The 16844-nt window shown below is 37.2% G+C and overlaps 1 protein-coding gene across 2 annotated transcripts in view; it reads right to left on the reverse strand.

Annotated features, from left to right (window-relative positions):
* Positions 1 to 612: 612 nt before the first annotated feature.
* Positions 613 to 16844, reverse strand: part of LOC110835650 (segmentation polarity homeobox protein engrailed) — a 111141-nt gene continuing 94909 nt past the window's right edge. Inside the window, exon 2 of one of the 2 annotated variants that reach the window (XM_087351538.1) lies at positions 613 to 3336. In XM_087351538.1, coding sequence (XP_087207664.1) covers positions 2984 to 3336 — 353 coding nt within the window. In that variant the 3' untranslated portion in view covers positions 613 to 2983. The remainder of the gene's footprint in view (positions 3337 to 16844) is intronic. The other variant, XR_015535867.1, reaches the window with a different exon arrangement.

A 16844-nucleotide genomic window follows, 5' to 3' on the forward strand; every position in this document is an offset into this window, starting at 1 on the left:
AGTGTAAATGCATCGGGCCATTAGATGGGGCATGGATTCTTACGTCACGTAAGTGCTTATTACATTCGCCCTGAAAAAGAAATGCAAACAGCGATCTTTATTTAAAATCATGGTTTAGAGAAAACTTATTGCAGACTACTTGGTTATTCTTAACATGTCGAATATAGCCTACTCGGATATGATGCTTACTATCTCCACAATCAATCTCCCTGATAATGGATGCGGTAAGCGTCTTTGAGATGTCGGCCAAATTCTACCAGACTACACGAAGTAATATCTTTCCTTGAAGGATAATCGCCAGTGTGAGAATCTGAAAAATAACTGTTAGCACGTCTCCTGTCGGTTATGCAGCAAGCAATTCACACACAAAATAATATTTTATGACTGTTTCAATTAAATCTCAATCCGTAACGTCACCAACTGCGAAATATATTATATCTGTAATTACTGCATATATCCATTTTCTGTCCTTGTTGTTTTAAGGAAAGAAATTTAATAATAGACTGCGTAATTAAGTATCTTACTTAACTACCTTCTTTAATATATTTTTTATATACATGAATTCAAGACTGTTCAATGAAAATCAATTGTGGTAAATATGAACATTAAAACTACGTGCGAAGACACGATAGTTTTATAGTTTGACATTTTATTAATATAATACAATTACAATACATCTTAAAAAGTATTTCTAAGAACAGGCTCTAATAGTTGTTGTGTTATCGATAATATACAATGTAATCTGTTAGTAAAACTACTCAGATTCTAAACGTAAACAGCCTTGAATTTAAACTATTTCAAGTAATATCAAATGGTCTAAACAGACTATTCCTAAATACAAATACATATTGTGGTTAAATCCAAACTATTTGGACCTAAGATGGGTGTCTTCTGGGACTCATCGCCATGAAAACCTCAAGTCCCATTTAGTTACTAAAACATACAGTCACAATTATACCTGTGTGCTATCAGTAATACTTCACTAGATACATTTTGTACACTTACGAAGCGAAAGTGAATCTTTGAGATTCAATCACCATCAGCATTCAATTTCTTCTGCATTGTTTAACACTGTATATTTGTTTTCTATTATTTAAGCTTAGGTTTCCACAAAATGACTACAAATTGACCTCAAGTATATTCATATATATCTATAATGTACAGTTAAATTCACACGTTATAATTCATAGACACCGCTCAATAAGCAACTCTTATTTCAGTCTTCTTGCTGTCAATTTAGCAGTAACTGTAGCCTGTTTAAATAATTACTTCCACTATACATATGGCACTGTAAGAACAATGTTGGTGCACACTCTTCAAATGTTTCTGCATATACAAAACTACTTAATTGGACAAATTCTTTCCGCTTATACAGTAGGCCTAGTTATAAGTAATTATTTCTACAAATGAAAAAAATACTTTAATTCTCAAGGGCCTACCGTAACCCAATAATAATTTAAGTTATCACATATAGGACCTACATACATTTGGACATACTGCATGTTAAACGATATTATTTCCCAACTAATAGATCCCAGGTTTATAATTTATTCATTTACGGAAATTAAGTGCCTGAAACATATGTGACAAGATTTTCATTAAACTTATTTCCACGGATGTTTCCCTGCCATATGTTTAAGAAACATCGACACACAAGGAAGAACATCCCGATCTTTATAATTCATTCGACATTAAATGTATAATATTTCCAACTTGTTTAAAGTTTTGCAAAGATTATATAATATTTTTAATTAATTATGTCAGTGTCAAGGCTCAAGTCTCAAAATAATTTGCGTTATTATTTGTCTTAAAGTCTCACACTATGAAATTTTCATGTGTTTCCTAAATTTATGCATGCAATCTTATAATAGTTACAAAAGTTAATTGAATCTGGCATGTCCTATGTCAAAGTAATATTATTTCTGATCTGTTTATATTATATGCTGGCAACCAGAAAGTCAATGTGTTGTGTGAACATAAACTGTGTATGAAATGCGTTCTAGCATCTCAAACTTTCCTGTCCATACAAGATACTCATATTCAGTGTCATCCCCCAAGGCGTCCAATTTAGTTTTCGTACATCAGTGAGTGACGTTGTAATAAGCTTCATGACACGTCAGATATTACTTCGTCATTGTTCCTTCGAAGCAAGAACAAACTACCATGACTTCTTAATCCGCAAAGAAAGTTTTCACGAACCGTTGAGACATGTTTCAATGCGGAAGTTCACCAAAAGTTGGTAATAATATTCCAAAGCTCTGCTATGTTTTGAATCACCAATAACGCGTTATAACAACACATTTCTGACACTAAAGCAATATGACTTTTTTTTTAAATTTTAAATTTATAATTTTTGCACAGGTTTTATCGTAACCTACTTGTAGAGCGTACCTTTAGCTTTGGTATATTTCTTTACCAAAAGTCTTAAGTACATTACCATGGGCTAATGAATTTAATCCACTGTCTTAAAAGGGTGGACACTTATACGTTTACCCTTGGGTAGACCTAATTTATCTAAAATTTAAAATTCAGAAGAAGTGAAATTTGAGAGCACAAGAATCTCGACAAATTTTGTACACTTAATAAATTCCTTAACTTATTGTCGTCTGCCCCAGACATAATAAATCTGTGGAGTGACATGTGAGCCTAACGATTCATAAGGCGTTTTGGAAATTTTATCAATTGCACAATACGTTACACATTTTTAAGATACGTATAATATCATGGCACATAACTACGCAAATTCAAATCAAACTTTTAAGAGAAACAAAATATTTTCGTTCCTTCTTTCCTTCTATCGTGTCATTCTAAGGACTGGACGTTATCGATTCCTAACACTCACAAAATTTATTCGAAATTAATGCAGTTTTCTATGAAAATCATGCATAATATTTTCATCTCCACCACTCGGAAGCTTTTTAACAAGTGTCGTGTTACTAAATACATCTGATTATATCAAAATGTATGAATCCGAAATATGCATTCAGTCTTGCCGTGCATTATTGGCCAACAAGAGTGCGTTTGCTTCTTCTTCTTCCTCGTCTACAGGCACAGTGCTGTGGTTGTACAGCCCCTGGGCCATGAGCTGCAGCGCCAGCGGATTCTTCTGTCCGCTCGCCTTCTTGATCTTGGCGCGTTTGTTCTGGAACCAGATCTTGATCTGGGCCTCGTTCAGGCCCAGTTCTCGCGCCAGTTCTGTTCGGCGTCTCTCAGTCAGGTAACGATTCTCGGTGAACTCGTGTTTCAGGCGTGCCAACTGCTCGCCGCTAAACGCTGTTCGTGGTCTCTTCTCTTCCGGCTTCTTCTCCTTTCTCTTTAGTCGACGAGATCTCGGACCTGTAAAGAAAACGATAAAATTGCACAGCGTGAATGAATGACTATCATAAGTATTATAGGCCTGCACTACATTTACACATAAAACTATTTTAAATGCCGTAGCACATAGCCTAAATTTGGGTAGTTCAATCGGTATAGTGGCGGTTATATGCTAGACAACAGGAGTTCGACTCTCGACAGCAATAGATTGATATCTTAGCTACCGCATCACCTAGAGTCGTACCCAATTTGTACCGGGAGACGCTGGCCTCTATATGGTAGAGAGGTCTGGAAAGTGTGGAGCTATACGTCCACACCGACATACGTAGTCATGGCGTGGTGTTTAATAAATACAAGAGAATACTTTAACTTTACCCTAGAGTATCTTGTCGTCACACCTCTTAGATTAAGATGCAGAGCGCTATAAGGTAACGTCTAATTTGATACAGAGCGTGAAACTTAGCAACATTTAGAATAAATTTTCGGGAATAATATGTGGACATGGCAGCAAATATTGGGGGAGCTGGAAGAAATTACACAATGAAGAGCTTTGTAGTCTGCATTCTCCTCAAAATATTTGGACCGATTAGAGTCTCTTGTACTAGATGTGTAGGCGTACATCACGAATTGCACAAACGAGAAACTTTTAAGGGAAATCCGAAGTGAAGAGACAGCTTGGGAGACTAAAGTATTTCAAAAAAAAAGAGAATACTAAAATTAAACTCAAAGGAAATGGATTTCCGGATGTGGACTAAGATTATCTGATTCTAAATGTGGCCCAATAGCTTACTTGTGAATAAGATAGTGAAAATTTTAATTCCATAAAAATCGCGAAATATTTGACTAGCTAAGTGGCTATTAAATTTTCAAGAACGTTTCTGCTGCATCGACTTAGTTAAATTTGTAGAAATGCATTACATGCCAAACAACCGAAAACAACTTCATTGGGAAAGCAAATTTACTCAGATTCCGACGGTAAACTCTTGAACAGTAAGATCTATCTTCGGTAAATAACATGAGCAACCAGTTCCGATATATAAAATTTTAGATTCTTACAAGGTGACAATTTGGATTGTAGTCTTCCGGGTTGTGACACGGTACAGTCTTGTAGGTGGTTGCCATCGTTTCGCTGACGGAGTTGGCACGTGCCTCCGAAATTCCGATGGCCACCTACAACACTAGACTGCGTCAAATCCCAGAAACCCCACAAAGAAACATCGCACAAACAAAATTCTGAGATACGGAACAAATCAATAGTAAAAAGTATTTGTTTGTTTAATAATGTGCCTTCACTACTCTTTTGTAATAAACGTTTGTGTTTCCTTAAGCAATTGTGAAAATTTCTCCTAAACGTGCGTCAGTTATGCGAGTTTAATAACCGACAAAATTGACAACAAACTGAGAAAAACACAATTTCTGACGTCGAGCTCGTAATATTCATAATATGAAGGTTGTTCAAATGAAATCCGTTCGGGAATTGTTTTTGGCGAAGTGATAAAGGTGTTGAAAATACTCCCCATGAGCTTTGAGGCAGGCATCCCATTGAAACACCAGCTCATGGATCCCTTAGCAAAGAACTCCTTGGGCTGCCTTGACTTCTTTGTCCAGTCAGGATCTATGACCGTTTAGCACTTTCTTGAAGGGGCAATATACACACGGTGAAAGACCCGGAATCATCGAGTCCTTGGCATGAGGACAAGCGTTGTCGTGCAACACGATGACACCCTCGTGGTGCAGTACGATGGTCTCGGAGAATTCCATTATAACGCTGTGGATTGATGGTGATATCAAAGAGAGCAATTCTGTTTGGAAGGAATTCTGCACCTGAAACGCCTGCGTTGAACAGTGTCGCACTGTTCCCGTCTGTTCTAATGCACCTGTTCTTTTTCACAGCTCGTGGTGGGCCATATTGGATAACAGCGCCGCGAACGGGTTTCATTTGAACGATCCTCATGTACGACGAGAGAAAAGGACGTGTCGTAAACCTAAAAATACATTTTGTAATTATAAAATACTGCTATTTAGTTCTGTTCCCATCAGATGTCTTACTTTATCTGTGATTTTCTTCCAAAAGTTATTTGAGTTTAGAGGCACTAAATATGGAAATTGAATATCAGTAATCCTATTTTAGATAGCAATGCCCTGTAATACCTAATTGAGCTGATATGCAACTTTGAGTTCTAAATAAATATTAACATTTAATGTTAACGCTCTATTACATTCAAGATTGTTATGTTAGATGTTAGATGGAATAAGTATGAAAAGGGAAACGAAAAAGAAAGATTATGGTCTACCTACTAATAAAAATTATCTTATGGGCTAAAGGAAAGGAGTAGCGATTGTATCTGATCATTAGGACAATTTGCTCATAATCATAAATCATAAAATAAGTCTATTTAAATATTTAGCGAACTGAAACCTGCATTACACAAGTGTTAATTTTAAAATGTTATGACATTTTTAAAACAGAAAAACTGAAGAATATCAATCGGATGTTATTTATAATATGGCTTGTAGACTTAATTTCATTACCTGTAAATGTTCTAAATCACAGCCTCTAAAAAGTTGCTTTATATTTCTGTTAATGGCAATCTCAAATCTTGTAAACTCAGAGCGTTGTTAAGTATCCATCATTGCAGTATACGCACAGACCTACTGTATTATATATTTTATTTGTACAGCGACCACCGTCTGCAATCAACTTGTTGTGAGCTGTGTAGCACTCTTGTCCGCAGATGCATGTTTATTGTAGGCGTGAACCCTTATATATCTCCCAGGGGGTTGATGTTGCCAGTATCAGTTCATGTTCACATTGTATGTTGGGAAAGAGGGCGTGCTTGTTCTGTTAATATGGCGTTAACGAGCGAGGCCGCAAGGGAGCAATTCCATATATCTATTGGATGTGGCAGTGTTTAACTCTGATTAACAGGCTTCATACATCGCCAGAGAATTGATGGATACTGGAACGTTTGATTGCCAATAAATTATACAACATTCAAAGGTGACCTAAATTTTGTGTAACATTACGTACTGTGCACTATTTCGGATCTGGTGTGTAATTTTAGGATGAAGAACTTATGCGGTCATCAGTTTTGTTCACGAAAATGTCAAATATAGTTTATTGCTACGTAATTTAACGATAATGTATAATGTATTGAGAATAATAACGGCAGTTAGTAAACAGTGTTGTAAAATGATTAAAACTCACGGGAAACAAAAAAATATAAACTACACGCTGATACATCTGATATCAAGTCACACATCAATAATAACCTTATATAGCCATGTGAAATTACATGAATTACATGTTTTAACATTAAATAACAGGGCATTTTGTATATATGAATCCTGCATGACTGTAGGTGTTAACAGGTATTATTTCATTTAACATCATTAACCAATTTGTATCTTAAGTGCGTCATGTTTGTGTTGAATCAAATACATATATTTATTTTACAGTCTATACACAAACGTATTTAAAATAATGTTGTTAAAATATTATAGACTGTAATATAGACTGTAAAATAAATATATGTATCATTAACCAGTTGATCTTTGTAGTATATACGCGTAGTGTCCTCTTTGAGATACGCACTGAATTCTTAAATATTATTTAAACGATCTTCAGTTTCAAAGGGTTAAATTGAAACTAAATGAAACAGCGAATAAAAATATGGAATGAATTCATCTGGACCAAAGATGGGCTCCTATGACCATGGCAATGAATCTTAATTTTATAAAAGGCAGGGAATTTCTTGAACAACTCTGGTATTATTAGCTCTTCAAGAACTCTGCTCCATGATATTAGGCTTCTATGAGACGGTTTATAGCACGAAAAATAGGTCACGTTTCATCCAGGGCAATCACTGCTCCTAAGAAATACAACATGATAAGTTAAGGGACGAATGGGCAAAGCATTAGAACCTTTCACCTCGGCTCGCTCCTTCATGTTCCAGCCAACTCTACCACCGGAAGTATGGCCGCTGTATTTACAAGAAATGGAAGTTAGCGGACGTCAGAGACCTTCAGGACATTGTGAACAAAAATAAATTCTGTTGGCGGAAAATATGGGCATAACATAAAATACATGCAATGTTCACTGATAGCTATGTCGTCTGTCTCAATATTTATTACAATTTGTCAAATACGTTTATATTAAGATTTGAATGACGCCACAAACTTGATGTGCCCCCAAGGGGCGCCTTTTATTCTGATCACACAAACAGTTTAAATTAAATTCCAAACTTTCCTGCCAGATGTTTATCATGTTCTCTTTAGCACAATTCAGTCTCCCTGCCTCTTGGGAACAATTCATAATCCGCCCTTGACATGCGGGTCTATGAAGTTCTGTACTACCTACTCTTATGATAACAAAGATCAAATTCACTGGGGATTAATATAACTTCTTTAAACGAAATAACGACAATAAATAATTATCCTCGTTGTAGAAGAGAATTCGTTCTATTGCATCCAGCATTAATGACACGTACAAGTGACTGAGTACGTTTTGATGATCAGGGTAGCCTAGTCAAAATTCGCAAGGGACAATACTGTGCGTAGTAAACTACTTCAACATACATTACAGTTTTTTCCAAATACATTAATCTTGTCAGTCTAATAAATTACAGATTTCAGGAAAGGCAGTAAATACAAGGCCTAAATAAAACTGAACAAATTACAAAAACATGCAAACAGCTGTAACAGTATTTGTAAATTAAAGTTAAGAAAACTTGCTTTAGATCGATAATGTCTCCTGTGTACAGAACTTCATTCAATAATAAAATAGTAATTAAAGTCACTGTTATGTCCCAGCTTGGGGAATGGGTGGTTATTTTTACACTGATATTTAAGAGGCGGTAATACATAATGAGATACCGAAAACAGATAACAATCTTAATAGGAACGAAAATCCCAAAAATTGTTAGGCCTACATAAGGCATATTAATAAACACAAAGGTAAAGTTCTAATTTAAGTACCGAACCACAGATTAACGGAAATTATTATGACTTATATTGTCCAAGTCTGAAGAATCTGACGATGGTATATTAAAATACTCTTTGCATTTCTCTCATCGTCCAAATTATAAAATTACAGCATCTCGAAAGCAGGATTCTGTTTTCTTCATCAGGCAGGAAAGGAGAACGAAAGAGACAGGAAGCCTAACCTTTCGCCCACCTGTTAGAATAGCCTCAGAGTAGCCTTAGCAACTTAGTTCTAATCTCTGCTTTTATGTCAGACGCTGCATTCGCGAGATCTCCCTTAGTATAGTTTCTGGTTACAGGCCGGGTAACCGGAATCAGATTAATTGTCACCAAGAACGGACTAACGCGCCTCCTGTTAAACGGATAATAGGGGTTATTGCCCCGAGGGTCAAACGACAGAAGCGTAAAGATGGTCACTCACCTCCACCTATTTCTGAATTTTAATAGGCTGTGTGTGAAGCACACATAATGCCCATAAATAAGATCCATATTGGCTAATTCTTTTCATTATCCACTGTAACACTTTAGATAAATATGCCTTTAAGCTTACCTTCCTTAAACCGCTACAGTGTCTAAGTAGGCTACGTGATTCGCTTAGCTCACTTCATCTGTGGGGTGTGCTCCAGTAAAACTAATGGATAAGAAGCTGGAACGACTTTACAGTTGAGTCGTACGTGATAGTGAACAAAACAGTTCTTAATTGTCTTATTGGGCATCAAATTCCTTCCGTTCATTATGAAGTTCATTTCATTAATAATTTAATGTTTAATTTGTTCAAAATGAGACAGTGGCCAACGCTTGATGATTGTAAAATAAAGTACAATTTTAAACAGAAAAGTTTAGTGCTACGACATATCTCGTATATTGAGAGGCTGATCTCGGATTGCCAGTTCGTCGTTGACCTACGCGAAACGCGACAACTTTGCTGAAGAACTGCGTATGAATGAGGTCAGAAAGTAGACCGTATTTTGCAAAAATGGGACAGTTTGCCTAAGTTCAAACTCTGGAAATTTATTAGATTCCCAGCAGCAGGAAACTCTTAAGTTTTGTATTGTGTAACAAGTTCACTCATGACCCTCCTTACTTTGCTCTGTCCCAGGTGGCGACAACTGTCCCACTGTGACTGGAAAGGCTTCGTTCTCTCGGGGGGACCCACAAATCGTTTCAACGCAGAGACCTCACACCGCGAGGGTCCTGTTTCATAACCACAGCCACAGCCGCGCTCTCCGCTGTAGATGGACGTCCATTGTACATCTTGTGTGAAACGGCAACTTAAATAGTAGCTAAGTTCACACAGGAATCGAGAGGTAGGTATGTAAATCAGTACTAACCTCGGTTAAAACTTTGGTTTCTATGATGACAGTAGAGTAAGCGTTGGTAACTCTTGGATTATATAACTAACTAGCTAAATTGATGACTTTGCAAGTAAATCTACAGAACAGATCCAATCTTCATAAGCTAATAGTCGCTGTGCTAGTAGAGGAATTTCTTGCCTTTCGTGGAAACAGAATGTTCATTGCCGTCTTCAAAGAAAGACAACACTGCCAAGTGGTGTCTTCCCTGCAGGCGTTCTAAGTCGTAATTTTGTTTTTAAATTCTTGTTGCACCCATACATGCTACATGTTCCGTCCATCCGATCCTCCTTGATTTTATCATTCTGGTCATGACTAAACATTATGTCAAATAAGGCTTAAGTGATTTAAGATTAAATAACAGACTCTTGGAATATAATGTTACCAATTTTCTGACAAACGTATCAACACTGTTTCCTAAAACCCGACCTGAAGATAGAAGCTATACGTTTGTAACCATCTACACTACTACACGGTATCAGAACCCAGGAGTCCACAACTGGCAAATAACAAACATGTTATCACCTTTAATACTTTATAATTTCGTTCACACTTTTTAATAAACTTTCTAAATATATAGGGTTTAATCTCCGAACCACGCTCTCTAAAGCCCTTGAAATCTTTGGCCTAAAACGTGGTTCAGAAGATTAGCTTTGTGAAAAAAAGATTTTTCAGTATTTTAGATTTGAAAAGAAAGAAACAACTCCTTGCATCAGACTCCCTCTTCTCGAGCTATCATTCGTTAAATTAGTCATGGAATTTCCCGGAAAATCATTACAGGACACCAGTGGATCATAATCTGATTCGTATTAAACCTGTCGACATTGTCACAGCCTATATCTTTAAGATCTATTTTAATATTATTATCTGATCTATGCCGACGTCTGTCAAGATTTTAAGATTTGAGGTTTTCACAGCGGTAAATATGAAGATTTCTGTCTTCTGGGTTCTTGCGCTGTGTAATCTGCTCATCGCCCTGATGACGGAGGCAGCATGACCTCCGAAACGTTGGTTAACATCGACCAGACTACACAGCGCAACAACCCAGAAGACAGAAATCTTCATACTCATCGCCCTGATGACGGAGGCAGTATGACCTCTGAAACGTTGGTTAACATCGACCAGACTACACAGCGCAACAACCCAGAAGACAGAAATCTTCATACTCATCGCCCTGATGATGGAGGCAGTATGACCTCTGAAACGTTGGTTAACATCGACCAGACTACACAGCGCAACAACCCAGAAGACAGAAATCTTCATACTCATCGCCCTGATGACGGAGGCAGTATGACCTCTGAAACGTTGGTAAACATCGACCAGACTACACAGCGCAACAACTCAGAAGACAGAAATCTTCAAGTATTCTCTTCCTTTCCAACTAAATTCCTGTATTAATCAAGAGCAAATGTGGATATTCTGTTTACCTCGAAACGCTACACACATTAACATCTCTTAGAAACAGTCTGCGGCTGTAACACAGACGCCATCAAGCTGACGCGACTTCCACCCAGACCTTTCTGTTCCTTATTGCTTTTGTCGAAATGCGCTGCAACAGGATCCTGGCTTTAAGTCTACCGTCACCACGTCACCACGTCACCACGTCACTCTTCGACATCACTGTCATGAACACTCTGCTATCTTGGCAGTTGATCAATCTAGGATCAACCAATCAATAAATAAAATGCAACATTATCTGTCTCTGTCCGACGCTCTCGTAATAGGTTTATTTAATCTACTGCAGTGTCCGGTATGCTATTAGGATATTGGAGTCAGAACCTCGTGTACACGATTCTTTTAAATACATGCAGTGATGCATTGTGGGCGAGGGTACGGTACATACAACATAGATGCAGCTGTCGGTATATTTCTATCGTTGAATGAATTGAATAAAGGAAGATACAATGAGTTAGCTCATCGCATTGAAATCTCAATGCTCCATTGTCACCCAGTAACCATAGGGACACCAGGGGATCATAATTTATCATCAACAATCACTTCACACGTACTATAGGCTATGCTGTAGACTTGGTAAGTCCGACTTTAGTACTAGGGACGGAAGATAGTTATGGATCCGTATTCAAATGGAAAAGTTAGCTATTACTTTAACCTTCTGACAATGTAAGATCGCTGGAGTCCATGATGGGGGTCTCACATTTTATTATAATCCGCAACACTGGTTTCGTCTGTGTTCCGTCGCGTACCTGGTCTCCGAAAATCATTGATACGTCAGTCGGCAGTGAGATGTTACACATTTTACTGCAAAGTGGATTGGGATTTTTAAAGGCAACCTTGACCATAAACGCAATATCATGCAAGCAAGGACACACGTAATGGTAGGAAACGGGATGAATAATTCATTACAGACAAAATAACCCATTTATATCTGCTTCAGAGATGAAAAAAAGGAATAAATGTGTCGACTGCGATCAGTTCCAAGATATTTTGATTCTCCGTCTGCTGATTAAGAAATGTAGGATATAGAAATATTTTCCATATTTTGCTAGAAAAGCTCTCCTAGATTTTAAGTTGTGTAAACATTCTATAACTTTAAATACGAACACATATATTAAATACATAGGATGTTACCTCGAAACGCACTTAAAGAGGCTACTGTAATACAGACAAAGGGCTTACCAAACTTTAATTTATGTGTGGAACGTATCTGAAATATAGCCGGAATTTAAGTGTTGAGGTCGATATTCTTTCGTACAACCATCAAGTCTAATATTTTGTCTATACCATTCAGTTCAATATGAGAAAAACAAGTCTAAAAACCATTAAATTCATTTGAATTTACAAATATCATGAGTAGCGAGGGTTACTAACCTGATGGTTAATTTTTGACATGATGTACATCATCTCACGACAACCGGTAATGCAAAGTCAGATAGATGAACCAGATTTTTAACCTAAACTTTAAAATAACATGGCAAGTGTTCTGAAATTCACTCGATAAGATAATAATTAGAATCTTAAATTAAAAAAATCGGCTATTAACTTCCACAATCTAATTGCTATATGAGAGCCTGTAGGTATTTTCTACTGTTTCTACTCATTTACGCCTAACTTGTGATTTTAATTAATTTCATTCACGCTGTCTGAAACTAAAATGACGGAACGTACGATATTTAAATCAATATTCACCAGGATAATAATGACTCGCCCAGACTGTCTGGGCAGCGAGGGTTGTAATCTTGGGAAACAATCTCTGCACGTTACAGCGCCGTTCGTGAAACTTCGTGGAGTTACATGGTGATTACATTAAAATTCGCTAATTCATTTTCTTGGTTTGGAATATCGGAATGTAACTTTCTGGGAACTACTGAGGGTGGCGAAGCAGGGAGGATAAAGCCTACAAAGACTTTTGACGTCTGGCCTGACGAATTGCTACTGTAAATAAACTGAATAAGAAACCTTCGTATTCCACGTATCTCCTGTTCACGTTAGTCCACTAATTTCTTGTTTCGGTAACTTACGCCTTAGAGTAATTTGTTTCTTGAGCTCCTGTCGGTCGCTCAGCTGATAAAGAAGTTACCTGTTGAGACTTCAGATTCTTACAAATAAGACGCGCACGCGAAATCGGTTTGAGATGTGGGAATCAGTCGGACAGTTGATGATGGAGGCAGCAAGTGCCTCTGAAACTTCTTTAAACTTCTATCAGATTACACGGCGCTACAAGCCAAGAGGAAGTCGTCTTCGAGAAATTGCGTCTTTTATGAAACTGAAGGTTCATTGCCGTGTTAACAACAGAAGGCCACTAGACTTTATCCCGATCCTGATGAATCTCGTACACATTCTCATAGTCCAGTCACTTAAAATTCATTTTATATTATCACTTCTACGCATTTCGTTACTTTATTACAAACACGCTCATATTTCTAGAGTTATTAAGAATATTTCTCAGTCCCATATTTATGAAGTTTTACTATATATTAAAGTCATTTAGGAGTCCTTAGATTTACCTGTTTTAACAACAGTTCACAACTGGCACTGCGGATATAACAAATATGAACCTGTTCAGTCCCCTGATACTTAATTTTAAATGTGTTACAGCGAAGAAAACTTTCTTTCAACAGTGTTTTCATCGATGTTAATAAAACCAGCAGGAGTGACTGGTAACAGTGAATGTATATAAACTGTGAAAAGTGTTTCGTTGTCGACATTTTAAGAGTTGTATATCGATTGTAAAGAAGGGAGGTCGATCTTTGTGTATTCCAGCAGCTGACACACAATTCCACAAACCTTTCAAACTCAAGACAGATAAAAAGGAACTGAATAGAAAACACATCACTTTGACGGAAACAAGCGAACATCAACAGCTTTGTTGACAGCAGTTACAGTGCTAGTCAGTAAGAGAGTGCTGTGTCTTCTTGCAGTAGGATTTTGGGTGATGATCTTGTGCCCAGCAAATACGTAGTAATTCAAAAACAGTGCCGTTTTAAGTGTCTTATTGTTTTTGGAATAATAAGTCTTGAAGTATCAGGCTCTTCACAGAATAGTGATTAAAATCAAGAAAAATATAATAACACTAATTCAATGCACCCTTTAATCATCCTGTCAATGTATGTTTATGGGTTTCATTCAGTAATGGGAAGTACCCAGTAGCTCGCTCTTCTCCTGTTTCAAGGAATATTCTCAAAGTTCACATTCAAATTCCAAAAATAATTATTGGAATAGCCATTCTAAACAATCCTTCCAGCATTCTACATCAAAAATGGATTCCTTCCGAATTGAAGTAACAAAACATATTACAATAGACAAGAAGCTGATAGAACCTAAATCTAATTCACATCTGTTACACTAAAGTGTCATTTTCATCTGCACTCAGATCTATCTTTTACGTGTTTTTTCTCTTAGGATTTCAAAATAACAATTTACAATTTATAGCCCGGTGATAACTAAAATGTACCACCTTCTTTAAGTATCAATATGTCTGTATTTTTCATTTACGTGTTTCGTATTACACTTAGAATAAACAGCGATCATTTCCTTAAACATAGTTTACCAGTTGACCTTTGTAATGGAGAAGTGTTGTGTTTTATTTGCGGTACGGATTCAAATATTAAACATTATTTAGACGAGATTCGGTCTCAGAGAGTTAAAGTTCTTATCTAATGAACATTCAAACAGAAAGCCGCCATTCCATGAAATAAGTGTAACATAACTAGAAATATGTACTATGAAGAATGCATAGTTCCTAAAGTGTTCTTTACGTCATATCCAGTTGGTGTAATATCAAACAATTCATATTGCCACTGATGCGTCTGACATCGAGCATTCGGAAGGTGAATCTCCAATTTAAAGTAACCTCCAATGGCACAATGCTATACTAAACAGAATGAAAATATGTTCTGAGAAAATTCTATTGCAGAAAGTATAAATCGTATGAACGCCAATAGATTCATCGACAGAACGCACCCATAAGTTGTTCTCCGCTTATGTCATTACCAGAACAGACTCAAAACAGACGCCAATTCGTGTCCCCTCCAGCAACTCTTCCATTGCTTGAGGAGCGTTGTGATTGCTGTGCATTGTCCAGTGAGATTTGAATAGCACGTTAAGAATGTGAGCGTCTTCTGCTGGCTGCGTGAATCATTGGCACGCAAGCAGACTGGTACTTGTGTACTAGAAATGACATTCATGTCATGTCAGTTACTAACCTACAATTTAAACAACAAAGTCGTGTTTCTAACAAGTGTTTCCTACCACATTGTCTGAGTATGCATAAGCCGAGGACGAGAGAAAGTAACAGGTGCCCGGGGTTATTTTTATCATGTAAAACTTCATAATTCGAACTCTTTATCAAATATTTTATTTTCATTCGATCAATGAGGATGAGATAGGTGGAGATTGTAGCACGAATGCGTAATATAAGTAATTAATACATGATAATTGACAAATATGAAGGAAGAAACCACATGGTAGATCTAAATATAGATGTTTAAATTCCTGTATAATATTAAAATGAATCTTAAAAGTATGAGATCTCATTGTGGATTGGATTCAGCTGGCCAAGAATAGAGAGAAGTTAAGGTGGTAATCAACCTTCGGATTCCACAAAATACGATAAATTTTCACACTAGTTGAGCTTTGAATTAATTGTCCGCGGATTGGATTGGATAACAGATGTAGCATCTACTAGGAGGTGTCAGTTTCAAGGCAATTCTTAGAGTCTAGAAATTTATTTCATGGTGTTCTAATTATTGCGAATAGTGTGTCATTATGGAGATGTTCTGAAGATGGAGGCAGTAAGTATGACCGAAACGTCGATAAATTTCTACCAGATTTCACGGCTTAAGATTCCATAAGACAGCCACCTCCGTACTTGACCCGTGAGAACCTGAAATCTCACCTAGTATATTACTGGGTTAGAGACAACAAGGAACACCCTGTGAGGGCTGGTGGTTACAAAGAAGACCTCACGCTTCTCTGACGCAGACACTAACCGACGATAAACAGTGGAGGCCGATATGGTGGAAACTCGAAGCCTGTATTTCTTCATTAATTACAAATGGAAATGAGTTTTTCGATGTGTAACGTAAATTGAAAGAGACTGTAATATGTGATATAATGGATGTTTGCTCTGCACTGCCAAAGCAGTTAGTCTCTTATTATTTAAATGGCTCTGTAACTGTGAGTTCTTGTTATCCAGTCTCTTTGAGCCCGACCTGTCTCTGTGTTGAGTAAGAAGCGGGCAGTCTGGCTCGCTCCTAACATTGCTAAGTGGTCTGGAAGGTACTGGAACTTCTACAGGGCCTGAAGGAAGTCTCAAGCAGAAGTAAAGAGATGGTTAACTGCGCCTTGGTTGCAAATTTTTATTCCGTGTATCGCTCAGCCAGAAGACTTTGGCTTCCTATAAGCAAACAGCAACGGATAATACGGGTGTATTAACTACAAACGAGTCAGAAGAGACCTGGAAGCTACAGCCGAGACAATCAGCTTTCAAGGCGTTACAAAGTGATTAAATGTTCTTGGGCAATCAAACTAAAAATTCAGACTTTTCGGAGACCATCGTTTTCCCCATCCTCAAAAGTAATAATGGCGTGTCTTCTGAGAAATAATGTAACGTTCTCCTACAGGAAGGCCTACTTCAATGCGGGTTACATTTTACCAGCTCATTCATAACAAAGCGCTCGAGATTTTCACCAATTTTTATGCATTTTTTCCCCAATAGCCTTCTTTTGCTTACTT

Source organism: Zootermopsis nevadensis, unplaced genomic scaffold (assembly GCF_977971745.1).
Source record: "Zootermopsis nevadensis isolate Lab colony 2312 unplaced genomic scaffold, Znev_1.0 Znev_ptg000019l, whole genome shotgun sequence".
Classification (NCBI taxonomy): domain Eukaryota; kingdom Metazoa; phylum Arthropoda; class Insecta; order Blattodea; family Termopsidae; genus Zootermopsis; species Zootermopsis nevadensis.